General features: G+C 41.8%; 2 protein-coding genes across 14 annotated transcripts in view; one reads left to right on the top strand and one right to left on the bottom strand.

The window, feature by feature from the left end:
* The first annotated feature begins 697 nt into the window (after positions 1-697).
* ari-1 (E3 ubiquitin-protein ligase ariadne-1) lies at positions 698-6538 on the top strand. 3 transcript variants are annotated; one of them, XM_070287958.1, is made up of 8 exons: positions 701-860; positions 1286-1941; positions 2968-3123; positions 3190-3246; positions 3696-4345; positions 4614-4737; positions 4808-5034; positions 5103-6538. In XM_070287958.1, exons 2-8 carry the CDS (start codon positions 1723-1725, stop codon positions 5182-5184), a joined length of 1515 nt encoding a protein of 504 aa, XP_070144059.1. In that variant the 5' UTR covers positions 701-860; positions 1286-1722; the 3' UTR covers positions 5185-6538. The 3 variants fall into 3 exon arrangements, with proteins under 3 accessions (XP_017030264.1, XP_070144059.1, XP_070144058.1); XM_070287957.1 differs by having other exon boundaries at positions 1185-1941; XM_017174775.3 differs by having other exon boundaries at positions 698-1941.
* A 1494-nt stretch (positions 6539-8032) lies between these two features.
* Positions 8033-13361, bottom strand: part of sdt (stardust) — a 63810-nt gene continuing 58481 nt past the window's right edge. For all 11 annotated transcript variants that reach the window (XM_017174690.3, XM_017174691.3, XM_017174692.3 and 8 more), the window contains 6 exons: positions 13049-13280; positions 11592-12906; positions 11328-11524; positions 10792-10923; positions 10548-10729; positions 8033-10484 (listed from right to left, as the gene is read on the bottom strand). In XM_017174690.3, the coding sequence (XP_017030179.1) occupies positions 10290-10484; positions 10548-10729; positions 10792-10923; positions 11328-11524; positions 11592-12906; positions 13049-13280 (2253 nt within the window). In that variant the 3' untranslated portion in view covers positions 8033-10289. The remainder of the gene's footprint in view (positions 10485-10547; positions 10730-10791; positions 10924-11327; positions 11525-11591; positions 12907-13048; positions 13281-13361) is intronic.

Genomic DNA, 13361 nt, shown 5'->3' with positions numbered 1-13361 from the left:
TAGAAGAAAAAAGATGAATTTATTTTGTTTAGAAAGAGACGGGAATATGCAGGCCATCTCTCTCACATTCCCGTTTTTTTTCGATTCGAAAGAGACGAAAAATCGAATCAAATAAGAAAGAGATGGAGATAAAAGGCGGGAATAAGCACGATTTGAATTGAGACCAGACGATCACTAATCACTGGATCCAAAATTAGTGCGCGGACTCCATGTGCTTGGATGCTGTTCTCAGAAATAAACAGTATTATTTAAGTAAACCGTCTGTGAAATAAAATGATTTTGAAATAAATGTTATTTGAACAATAATTAAATAGTTTTTCCTTTGACTTCTTAAGAAAACGCATGGCACAGGCATATGGGAGCTCCCTCGAAGAATAATTAAACACCTCTTATAGCACTTAAATAAGCCTGATTAGGCGAACTTCAAATAATTACTTTAAAGCTTGTTTTTATGCGTGTTTATTCAATTCAGATGTAAACTAATAAACCACCAAAACTGTACTAAAAATTAAAGATAAACATTAAACTTTTAAAATATGGGCTCGTCCGCCATTTTGTTGGCGCAAAACAATGGCGGAAGCTGGAAAAATGGCAACGAAGGCATGGGCAGCACTGGAAACGCTGCCAGACTTCCCGTTTTAAAGTGCCCAGTTATGATTTTTTGAGATTTTTTTGATTGAAGACCAAATTTTCATCTGGTCACACTGCTACAGTCAGCCAATGAATTTCTCGAAATGAATGTTTCAAAATTAAAATTATCCAAATTCTACGTTATAATCGCTTCCGCAACTGAACTCGACGTCGAGTTGACACCAAACAAATCAGTGCTCCCAACGCGACAGTGAAACGCGTGGTTTAAAGTGCGTAAAAAGTCAACAAAAGTCATAAGCTTTCTGTTTCTGTGCTGTGCCAATACATACGTAACGCAGTGAGCGTGTGTGTGCGTTTTGTGTGTGTGTGCATATGCATATGTGCATGTGTGGGTGGTCGCCTTGAAAACATAATCGTGCCATCTGCGTATTAAAAAAGCGAAAAGGAAGAAAGAAAAAACAATTGTGTATAATATATATATACAGGCACACACACACACACACACAGGCACAACGTAACATATGTTTAACAGAGTGCAGGCGCAACAACAAAGCACAAGTGCACTGTTAGTTAGCAGTTCTGGCCCCTGTTAGATCAGCAGTTCGCCTCTGTTAACAGTGGGCAGCAGTGTGCCCGTTTCGGACCACAACCTATATCTCAGAAATCCGATTTCGAACTGTAAAAATATTTCAAGGCAGCACGCAATAAAATTAGATGCGATTAAAACTAAAAACAAGCGTTTAGAGTTCAGTGCAACTAGTGGAACAAAATTCGCAGTATACAAACCAGGCTACACAACATGCTAACCGTATAAGGCAACAACAAAGGGCTGCCTGCAAAACGCAAAACGCAAAACGTAAACAAAAGAGACGAAACGAACAGAGAAGGCGCAGCAGCAGACAAGAGCCAGAACAAGAGAGAGAGAGAGAAGGAGAGAGGGCGAGAGAGAGAGGGAGAGAGCAAAAGCCCAGAGTAATCAATTAGTAAGCCAAGAAAACGGGGAAAACAGAAAGCAGAAAACAGAAGGAGTAGATAAAACGCAATCCAAGAGGAGGAAGCGCCGCGCCAGAGAGACAGGGAGCGAGAGAGAGCGAGGCAGCAGCAGCAGCAGCATCATCATCAGTGGCAGCAATGGACTCGGATAATGACAATGATTTCTGCGACAATGTCGATTCGGGCAACGTCTCCTCGGGCGACGACGGCGACGATGACTTCGGCATGGAGGTGGACATGCCCAGTTCGGCTGAGCGCCAGCTGGACACCGATGATTACCAGTACAAGGTGCTCACCACCGACGAGATTGTCCAGCATCAGCGGGAGATCATTGACGATGTCAATCTGCTGTTGAAGGTGAGTGGCGTTTCCTTGTCCCGTTTTTCCGCTTTCCCTGGCACCCATGTACCCTCTGCAGACTGCATGTGCATTTGTTCTTGTCTGTGTATGACGTTGATGGCCATCCATACCCCCCTCCTTGTGCACCACCCCCCCACCCTGCATTCACTCAGCGTTTTGCCTGGGATCTGGGATAAAACTGAAGGTCATCCGCCGATGTTGAAAGCTTCTTTTTTTTTTTTTTTGTTTTGGCAAGGGGAAACTCGGCACAAGGTCGCCACATCCGCATCCACAACAACCCATATCCCCCACATTCGCCCCACATGCAGGTCCTCTTTTCACTTTCACCGATTTTTGGTTGACTTCCAAGAACTTGTGGGGTAATATAGGGTTAAATGGGGAAAACGTCAAAACAAATACTTTTCTTTTGTCTTGTTTAAAGAATCTGCAAATTTGCATTTGAAATGTTAATTTCAACACTAATTTTAGGGCTAAAGCAAATGCTAAAAATAATGTTAATGCTAACATAAAAACAATCTTAGTTATGTTATTTATTATGTTAAAGCTCAAGTGTCTTAAATATTCATGTTGGCCAATGTTAAATGTTTTATTTTTATTTTAATGAAATATCTATATTTTTTAGGCTAACCTAAATTTCAGTGCAACTTGTACTAGTAATACTCTTTTTGTTAATAATGTTTAAACATATTTTAATAATATTTTAATAATTTTCATAGTTTTTTTGGCTCAACTAATAATTTAAACCATGTAAAAATATAGCAAAAGTTGGAATCATTTCCAAGGTCTATCCTATCCGCTTTCACATCCGCAAAGAGATCCGCTGGGCGGCGGGGCGGGTTCACTCTATTTTGCAAGTGTGCCTCAGCCTCAGCTGCTTGCTGATCGTTAATGAATTGGCATTGATCCCGAGGCCAATTAGGACGCAGCTGATGATAACCCACCACCACTTTTCCGCCCCCCCGGCTGTCTTCGAGCCTCTTAAAGTCGTATGTAAACCATTTATATGCTTTGATTTGTTCACAGCTTCCCACGCCCATAACGAGGATACTGCTTAATCACTTCAAATGGGACAAGGAGAAGCTGCTCGAGAAGTATTTCGACGAGCCCCCAGAGGAGTTCTTCAAATGCGCACACGTCATAAATCCCTTCAACACGGCCACCGAAGCGGTCAGACAAAGGGTGAGCCAAAGCTGAAGCCCTAATCCCAATCCCTTGTTTATTATATTTTTCCATTTTCCATTGCAGACCATACGAAGTCAGTGCGAAGAGTGCGAAATATGCTTCTGTCATCTACTGCCAGATGTAAGTGCCTCCAAAAATAAGATTTCTGCTGAATTAAGGCTGTCCATTACCTAATTCTTGGATAGTAAAGATGTCGTTACTCATCTTGTTATTATAAGGCATTTGCCAGTACAATATGTGAGAAAATACGTATGGCGTTACTCATCTTATCATACATACATATATGTAATTCCTTATCACAGAGCTGAAATCATTTTTAACCCAGAGAATTTTTCTTTAGAAATTCATTTTCTATGCAAATCTTAGCAATATTTTAGAAGCTTGATTTACAATTTATGATTATTTTTTGTATTTAATGCTATTTTGCCAGCCAAATTCGGGATATTTCATAGATCACAGAAAGATCAGCCTAGTTTTTTGTGGGAAATCAACATTACTTACTTTAATGGTGTCCCCAATTTGTTTAAAATCCATTTAATACCTCATCCCAACTTCATTTTCTTTTCCAGCGCATGACCGGCCTGGAGTGCGGTCATCGATTCTGCATGTCCTGCTGGCGCGAGTATCTGACAACGAAGATCGTGGCGGAGGGTCTTGGCCAGACCATCTCGTGCGCGGCGCACGGCTGTGATATACTGGTTGACGATGTGACCGTTACCAAACTGGTGGTGGATCCCCGTGTGCGGGTCAAATACCAGCAGCTGATCACCAACAGCTTTGTGGAATGCAATCAGCTGCTACGCTGGTGTCCGTCCGTCGACTGCACCTATGCGGTTAAGGTGCCGTATGCGGAACCGCGTCGCGTTCACTGCAAATGCGGTCATGTATTTTGCTTTGCCTGCGGCGAAAACTGGCACGATCCGGTCAAGTGCCGTTGGCTTAAGAAATGGATCAAGAAGTGTGACGACGACTCAGAGACGTCCAATTGGATTGCGGCCAATACCAAAGAGTGTCCCAAGTGCAGTGTGACCATTGAGAAGGACGGCGGCTGCAATCATATGGTGTGCAAGAATCAGAACTGCAAGAATGAGTTCTGTTGGGTCTGCCTTGGCTCCTGGGAGCCGCATGGCTCATCCTGGTACAACTGTAACCGCTACGATGAGGATGAGGCCAAGACGGCTCGTGATGCCCAGGAGAAGTTGCGATCATCGCTGGCCAGGTGAGTGCTATCGGATGAAAAGAGGGAATCCCAATCTTTTGATGACATGCTAAATCTATATATACGTAGTTTCCAGCTGATTTTCTTTTATTTGCTTACTCACCTACTTACGATTGCTGGTTTTATCTGCTAATTGGCATTAAAAGTGATAACAAATATGAACCTCTCGAAGGGGGTGACAAAGTCAATGAATCAGCGATTATTTGTCAACCAAAGAAAGCATATTTATCGCATATTTATAATCTTAATTTTTGTTTTTAAATCGCAGATATCTCCACTACTACAATCGCTACATGAACCACATGCAATCGATGAAGTTTGAGAACAAATTGTATGCCTGCGTAAAGCAAAAAATGGAGGAGATGCAGCAGCACAACATGTCCTGGATTGAGGTAAGTCTAGCGAGAAGAAATAAACCAAGCAACCAGCTAACTTTACCTTTTTCCTTTTTGCCAATTTAAGGTGCAATTTCTGAAAAAGGCTGTCGACATACTTTGCCAGTGCCGTCAGACACTCATGTACACATACGTATTTGCGTATTATTTGAAAAAGAACAATCAGTCGATGATATTCGAGGATAATCAAAAGGATTTGGAGTCGGCAACCGAAACGTTGTCCGAGTATTTGGAACGTGAAATAACATCCGAGAACTTGGCTGATATTAAGCAGAAAGTGCAAGATAAATACAGGTGAGTGAGAAGGGTTAAAGTAAACAAAAATAAAATTAAAAAATTAATTTATAATTCAACTTTTGCAGGTATTGTGAAAAGCGCTGCTCTGTTCTGCTAAAGCATGTGCACGAGGGCTACGACACGGACTGGTGGGACTACACAGAATGACGCGAGTCATGGCTGGATAACTAAGCAAAGCTAAAGCTATGCTAAGCGCATTAGGCAGGGCAGATCAAAAGCAGAGCACGCAGCACCACCTACCATTTCACTTTTAATCTATGGAGCTGGGAAAGCATCAATGTTTGTGGGCGTTGACCTCGAAAACCTGGATGTTTTTCCAGCTCTATACAACACCATCCCCATCTCCCCCTCACCTCCCCCCAAACTGAAGCCGAAGATGTATAGAACAGAACAGAAGTTGAGGATAATGAAGAAAGCTGATGCTAAAAATGTTATGGAAAAAGGCAAGCAAGAAGAGGAAGCTCCTGCAATACAATAAAGCAACAGATACGGAAACAAATGAAAATCATTGCAAAATATTTGTGAAATTCTCGAGAGAAATTATATTAAAACGTAATTTATATATATATATATAATTATATATATATATGTGGAGAATTAAAATATACATATATATAGATATATATATGCGTATAGGTATGCGCATAGTGTAAACTACAATTTTTTCTTCGTAACGAGAGCAGCAGGACATACAACACACACACACACACACTCACACTCACCAGCAGTCACAAGGATCAGAAGCAACAGCAGCAGCAGCATATATATATAGTAAATAATCAACAGTTACAAACTTATTTGATGTTAACCAATTGCAAAGAGATCTTCATGTTATCAAAATCGAAAAAAAAAAAAAAAAAACAATTGAAAAAAAAAACAAACTATAAATTAGTGAATTTCAAGCTCCAAGAACGTGGAACCAACAATAGAACTAGAGGTTTACGCCGATGGTTAAAGGCATCGGCGGCGGCGTAGAGGTCAAAATGACTCGGCGGCGGCGGCGTAGTAGTCAGAAAGAACCGGCGGCGGCGGCGCGTCAAATAAGGCAAAAAGGCCATTTTAATGAGTTATTTATTTTTTTTTAAGTTTTATAAAGAACAATGACACTGAAGGCCGCGCTGAAGCTGCGCCGATGCCGCACCAGCGGCGCGCCGCGGCGCGCCGTTATTTTCATAATTTGGCGGCGGCGCGTCAAATAAGGCAAAAATCGGCGGCGGCGGCGGCGTGGCGCGGCGGCGTATATGTCTAAATAGAACCTAAATGTAAGCAGAAAAAAACCTGCCCAGCTTCAGCCAACCTTCCACCTGACTGACTTCCTCACTTCCTGACTTTCTTAGCTTCCTCTCTCAGTTAGTGCAGCCTCTCATTTCCGAGAAACAATTATATTTCTATTTTTTATTTTATTCTTTTTTTTTTATATATAAAAAAGTCCACTTTTACCTTAATTTATTTTTAAATTAGTCTTAAAACGAAAAAAAAAACCTGATAATCGGAATTGGAAGCGGAAACTGGGACAGGACATTGTGATGATAGGCCTTTAGTTAAAATCTCAGTCTTGATCCCAACTCGAGTTCAAATTCTTCCAGTTTGTTAAGCTTTTTAATATAGAAACTAATTGGTCCCTTTGTTCAAATAAAAAAAAAAACTGTGCCTAGCAAGTTCGAGGAAGCTACGTTTTCGTGTGATTTAGCTCACCTTTTAGTTTGTAGAACTCCTCCCCCTGCCCTGCCCCTGCCCCTCCAGAGAATAATATTGTAAATGTTAGATGGATAGCGCTGAACCCTGCTCTCTCCCGCTAAACCGCAGCACAAATCCAACAGAGACACACTGAGATAGATATAGATAAGGGCGTCTATACCATAAAGCAAAAACCTTGTAATAATAAGATGCGTAGCGCCAAAGTTAAGAGCGTAAAAATGGCTATTCAAGAGAAGCCTAGCGCTACTCATCTTGTTATTATAATGCTTTTGATGTTTAAGCAAAGGAATGTAGAGTTAACGCGTAGCGCTGGAGGGAGGAGAGTCGGATGCGGATGTCCTCTAGTTGGCGGCAAATCGTTGTACATAAGAGAACAGTTTTTGTCCATGGTTTCCTAGCCCGCCCGCAGAAAAACACACACACACACAACAAACACACACACACAATACGAAGGCGTTTCCATTTTCAGCATTCTCTATATATTCTCAACAACAATAATTAACAAAGAAAAAACAAAAAACAGAAACGGAAACGGAAATATATTTATAATAAATATGACTAAATGGAAAACTCATTGAAATTAAATTGATGTAAAAAGTTTAAAGTTGTTCGAATTGATAGAAAACAAACAAACAAAAAAACTGAAAAATACCAATAATGTGGAATAAAAAGATATTTAACAAAAAAATAAAAAAAAAGCTGTAAAAAATATGAGAAACTATGTATGTATAATTAAAGATGAAATGTTGCAAGAATTAGTGAAAATAAAAACTTGAAAAATCTATAAATTTTGGATGTGTTTCTATGTGGGCCAGAGATAAGTGACAAATTCTCAAGGTTATTTGCATAAAATCTTGGAACCGAATTAGGATTAATAGCTTGCATACTTTGGAGGTTCCATGGTTGGCTAGGAAAACATAACCTACTTTTGGGGGTCTTACAAAATTCCAAGATTAACTACAATTTAGTTTGGAATTTTTTAAACTAAAAAATCACATTTTAAATATATTTTTTTTACCACATATTGCAAGTAAATTATATAATCGATTTCTATTTATTGTAAATAATCGTAAATTATAGAATCGATTTATATATAAGAATAAATATATATTTTTAATATATTAAAAACGTCCTTTTAATATATTTTTATTTTATGTAAATGATATATATATATATATATATATTTTTTTTTTAATATTTAGAAACATTTATATGAATGAACACCCCTAAAAAACACCTTGCCCCTCCATAATCCTTTTTTTTTTTTTGTAACCCAAAATAAAAACACAATTTGAAATTTATATTTCTTGGTTTGTCGTTTTTTGTATTTTTATTATTATAATTTTTATTAATATTGTTATTTCATCTGACTTTGTCCGCTTTGTTGCGTTAGGGTTACTCATTAATTTCGTTAATTTCGTACAATGGCTATTTTAAACCGTGCCTATTTTGTAATCCGTTTTCTTTTTCTTGTTTTTTTTAGGTATTTTTGTTTCTTATTTAGTTTAGTTTTGCTACACCACACACATACATAAATAAAAACTTAAACAGATTTACTGCACACACATTTTCTTGTATTTTTTATTCAATACACCTTCTTGTCTACAAAAAAAAAAAAATGTTTCGAATTTGTTTTTTTTTTTTAATATTATTGAAGCCTAGCCCGGAAGCCATTTCCCATTTCGATGCAGCTCAGCTTGGGTTTGGATCCAGAATTGATCGGTGATCCCGATAAGATAAGATCTTGGACTCGGAGGGAGAGGGGGGTGGGGTTAGGAAGGATCACATGGCTCGAAATGGGAACTGGGACCAGGATCAAGCCACGTATATTTATTTTTATGTATATATATATATAGATATCATTCGCTTTTAGAATCGCTCAAGTGTTCAACATTGCATAACATGTATGTAGTTTGCTATTCTCCTTACTTGACCCTTTGTTCTGTTTTCCTTTTCCTTTTCTTTTTAATTTATTTTTTTTTATATAAAATCCTTGACTGGCCTTCTCTCTCAATGGAATTTGTATAGGTTTCTATATATTTCGTATCCGTACTTTTGCTCGGCTCGTTAGTTAGTTAGTTGAGGTTGGAGTTGAAACCAACTTAAACTTATCTTTTCCCCCTCTCTGAATTGGTTTTAACTTTAAATAATTAATTACAACAACATTTACTTGGGTTTTCACTTGTCCTCTGACTCTTCCCCCTTTCTCTATTTGCATTTTGTTTTATGTTATTTTTTCCCATTATTTTACAGTGCTACATTTCGTCTTTCTTTTGAATTTGTTTTTAACAATTTCGCTCGTGGTGTGGCTTTGCTAAGTTGATTCTCCTAACAATCTCCTTCTTTCATTTGTTTTCCTTTTCCTTTTTTGTTTGTTTTTTGTTTTTGGCAATGACTTACTGATTTTGTTGTTTCGCTTCTTTATTATTATTATTTTTTAGTTTTGCTTTGCTTTCGCTCTCATGCATTCATTCGATTTGTTAAAAATAATTGTATTAAGTACGCTTCGATTTATAATTTATGTGTATGTATTTATATCCGTATAGTATATATTTATATAAAGTAAATAGATTACGTAATTGCAACACTTGCATCTGCATCGGAATCTGAATCTGGTTCCAGTAACTTCTTCTGGTTTTTGTATTTGAATTGGTTTTATGTTCGGTGATCGGTTTTTTTCGGACTGTTTTTTTTGACTCTGTACCTTTTAATAACAATATGCATAACATCTAATGAAGGCTCATGAGTTGGCTTAAAGCTTTCTTCAAATTTTGTTCAAGCATTCTAAATCTGTGCGCCCACAAACGCATATTCAATTTTTTGATTTTTAGACGTTATGCATCTTGATTATTACTAGGTCTTTGATACTAATATTACGCTTTTGTTTTTCAGGGCACACAACTACATCATTAATTTACAAATTCAATTAAGGAAATTTAAGTTTAAAATTAAGATTAATAAAAAAACAAACGTTTACAATATGCATTTGCAAGGTGGTTGCAGGCAGGTAAACGATAATAATAATTATAATAATTAATATAATAATAAAATATTAATTAATAATTAATATACTAAAAACATATTAATTAATAATTGATATACTAAAAACATATTAATTAATAATTAATATACTAAAAATATATTAATTAATAATTAAAATATTATTATTTTGGGGCTCATCGAACATATTGAGTTTTGTGAACATACATTAGGAGGTTTTTCGCTTTCTCGACAAAAAAAAAAAAAACAATTCGCGGGGACAACAAACAGGGTTTAAAAACGCTCTTCCTTCGCTCTAAGACTAAAATGCACAATGCAACGAATAGCATAAATATATATATATATATTATATATTATATTATATTGGAGTGTAGGATGTGGTAGTGGTAGTGGTGGTGGGGGGAGTTGCTGCCAAACTGGACTGGACGGGAGACGGGCCTCGATCCTGCTCTCTCTCACCGCTTGATGGCTCAATTGAAAATTGTATTTACAAAGATTTGGGGCTGGGTGTGGGCCTGGGTGTAGGTGCATTGCCCGACATGGGCACTCCATCATTATGACTCGTCGCGATTGTTGTGCACCCACTGGGCGGGCACCCATTGCGGCTCCCGCTCCAGCGAATTGATCTCGGCCAGCAGTTGATGGTAGGCACGCTCTGTGTCATTGTTGATGATGATCATGTCAAAGAGATGACCCCAACGGGCCTCCATATCCCTGGCCGTGGCAATAATGTCTTTGAGCTCTTCCTCCTGTCACGGATAATAGATATTAATTACTTTATTTGAAATTTAATCGCGTTTTAAAAGACTCACCTTAACGGGCTCCCCGTTGCGTAGTTTCTTCTGGCGCAGCTTGTCCAGGCTGGGTGGCGCCACTAGCACCACATACGGCTTGAGGTCGGAGGCGCGCAGCAGCTTCAGGCTCTGCGGATGCAGGTTGAGCACACAGATCTTGCCGCTGGCCACCACAGTGCGTATGGCCTCCAGTGATGTGCCTGCCAGAGAGGTGGATTGTTAGTTCCCCATTCCTTCATCTCAATTCCTATCCAAAACTCACCATAGTAGGCCTTCTCGTATTCGCCATGCTCTACAAAGCGACGCGCCAGGATGTCCGCCTCGAAGGCCTGGCGTGTGATGAAGTGGTAGTCCACGCCGGGCACCTCGCCCTCTCTGCGAGCTCGTGAAGTGTCTGCGAAAAATAAATGGGAAAATAGTTCATTTTTGGCCTTTCTCCTTGAGTTTTAAAGTTTGGGTTTGGGTTTTCGGGTTTTGGGGTTTTGGGGGCTTAACTAGCAATGGCTCTGGGACTCGGACTCGGACTCTGAAGCGCAGCCATTACCCTTGACCTGAGCCTTGGCCTTGGCCGGCTTGAGATGCTCCTCCAGCAAGTAGAAGACTGCCCGGCAGTTGGTTTACAGACAGAGACAGAGACAGAGAAAGGTTAGAGACAGAGGCGCCTTGTCTTAACCCTCTAAGACCCAAAAGTGCCTTGAGGTTAAGAGCGACTCACTTCCTCAATGAGTGGGAGGAAGATGACCAAGCAGACTTAGAGATACAGAGAGAGAAAGAGGAAGAAGGGAACCCTTTACTTACGTGGCACGGCGGCAGAGAATCGCTCAGAATCAGCCATCAGCCGCTGGCGCAGCTCATGCCTTCCAATGTTGGGCGGACCAATAAGGACAATGGGCCGCTTGTGGGTGGCGCGGGGATAATACAGGGCCACCTCCTCGTAGGTGAGTATCTCCTCTGGATCCGTTTCGTCCGGGGCTGTGGTGGCATACAAGGGATAACTGGAAGGAAGAGGGAGTCGATTATAGATTCTTTTATCATTTCTGGGAAATGTAATCCAATCCTTACCCCGCCTCTGAGCTGGCCTTCTTCTTCTTCTTGCGCCCCTTGCGAGCACAGAGCAGGGTGGCCCCCTTGCTACCAGATCCATCCTTGCCCCTTGATCTGGCCAATCCCGCCTCCTCGGCTATGGCCAGCTTCATGGTCTCACGCTGATGCTGAAACGACTGACTAGGTATGAGGCCGGCCAGTGTTTGGTCCTCCTCGCCCTCCCTATACGCCTGCCACCAGTTGGGATCCTCACGGCTGATCACATGCAGGACATCACCCTTCTGGAAGCTAATGCCCAGTTCCCTACACGGTATATACAGGTCATCCTCCGGATCGTAGTCAAAGTGTGCCCGCACATGAAGTACGGCTGTGTCACGATGCGCTCCACCCAAGCCAGCTAACGCATTGCTGCCAATGCCACCGCCAACAACTCCACCACCACTGCCTCCGCCCAGCATGCCAACGCCTCCGGGTGGACAGCCAGCTGGGACAATCAGGAAGGTTAGGGTGCCCTGCATGGCACCCAGCAGGGCGCACACCTCGTTCACCGTCTTGCCGCGCAGCTCCTGGCCATTGACCTCGAGAATCTCGTCGCCCTCGTGCAGCAGGCCGGACTTTTCCGCCGCCCCGCCACGCACAATGCGACCAATGACCACCGCCTCGCCCTCGTTGCGTACGGTGGCGCCCAGCGGTTCCGTTGACTTCTCAATCTGTATGATCCGAATGTTATCGTTCTGATCGTTCAGAGTGCCAAAGCAGGCGCTCATCGGCAGAGACATGGTGGGCATCTGCATGGGAACGGGCGGCGGTGACTCGCCACGTGGCAATGGCATTGCTCCGCGCTGAGCCAGCGGCGATGGCACAACAGGTGGTGCCACTACCATGCCCAGTGTTCGTTTTGGCGCAGCCACAGGACTACTGTGCCCGCTAAGAGTGGTGACTCCTCCAGCCCCCGAAGCTGTGGCCGGTGTAGGCGTGGGTGTTGGCGAGGGAGTGCCGTCCGTGTGATTGGCTATCCGGTCGTGGGCCAACAGTAGACCCTCCATCTCATGGCTGGTCAGCAAGTTGCCAAGCTCGATGGCCGCCGCTGTGTTTGACTGCGTCAGCAGTTCCACAATGTCCTTTTGCAGACCCAGCGAGCTGTGGTGCAAAGGACCAGAGACGCGGGAACGCCGCCTTTGCAGGACGGCAGTGCGAGCGGCCAGGACATGGGCCACACTGGCACTGGCCAGAACGCTGTGGGCGGTGGAGACGCGACTTGCCAGGGCATTTAGGCCACTCTTGGTCAGCTGGCTCTGCAGGCGGGTGAGGGCCGCTATCAGTTCGCCATAACCTGGAGAGGATTGGGTTATAAATTCATTTAAGTAAAAAATTATGGACTTTAAAATATAATAAATATATAAATAAATAGTTTAATAATTAATAAATATATACAAATAAATATAAATAAATATATTTTAGCTATTTGGACTCACCATCGATCTGTTCTGGCTGCGGCTGGTCATCATCGGGCAGGTACGCCTCATTCTCAACGCCCACCTGGGTGGCCTGCGTCACCTGCTGCTGCTGCTGCTGGGCCACCACCTTGCCAAGCGTGGCCGTGTCCTGCAATGCCTTGAGCTTCCTAGAGCCGCGCAGGCTGTTCCGCAGGAACTCATTTTGCTGAGCGATGCGCTCCTCCTCCTCGCGTCGACGGCGTAGTTGCTCCTGCGGATGAAAGGATTGAGTAAGGCGGTTAGACGGATTCGATTTGAGGGGGAAAGAGGGGGGGCGGGACAAAATGTAACG

This window comes from Drosophila kikkawai, chromosome X (assembly GCF_030179895.1).
Source record: "Drosophila kikkawai strain 14028-0561.14 chromosome X, DkikHiC1v2, whole genome shotgun sequence".
NCBI classification, from domain to species: Eukaryota; Metazoa; Arthropoda; class Insecta; order Diptera; family Drosophilidae; genus Drosophila; species Drosophila kikkawai.
Note: the sequence above shows the minus strand (reverse complement) of the source record. Positions and strands in the feature narration are given on the sequence as shown.

Coding starts and splice junctions, on each gene's coding strand:
- ari-1 (XM_017174775.3), top strand. CDS start 1,723: ATGGACTCGGATAATGACAATGATTTCTGCGACAATGTCGATTCGGGC. Junction 3,124..3,189: donor CCGAAGCGGTCAGACAAAGG/GTGAGCCAAAGC, acceptor TTTCCATTGCAG/ACCATACGAAGTCAGTGCGA. Junction 3,247..3,695: donor TCTGTCATCTACTGCCAGAT/GTAAGTGCCTCC, acceptor TTTCTTTTCCAG/CGCATGACCGGCCTGGAGTG.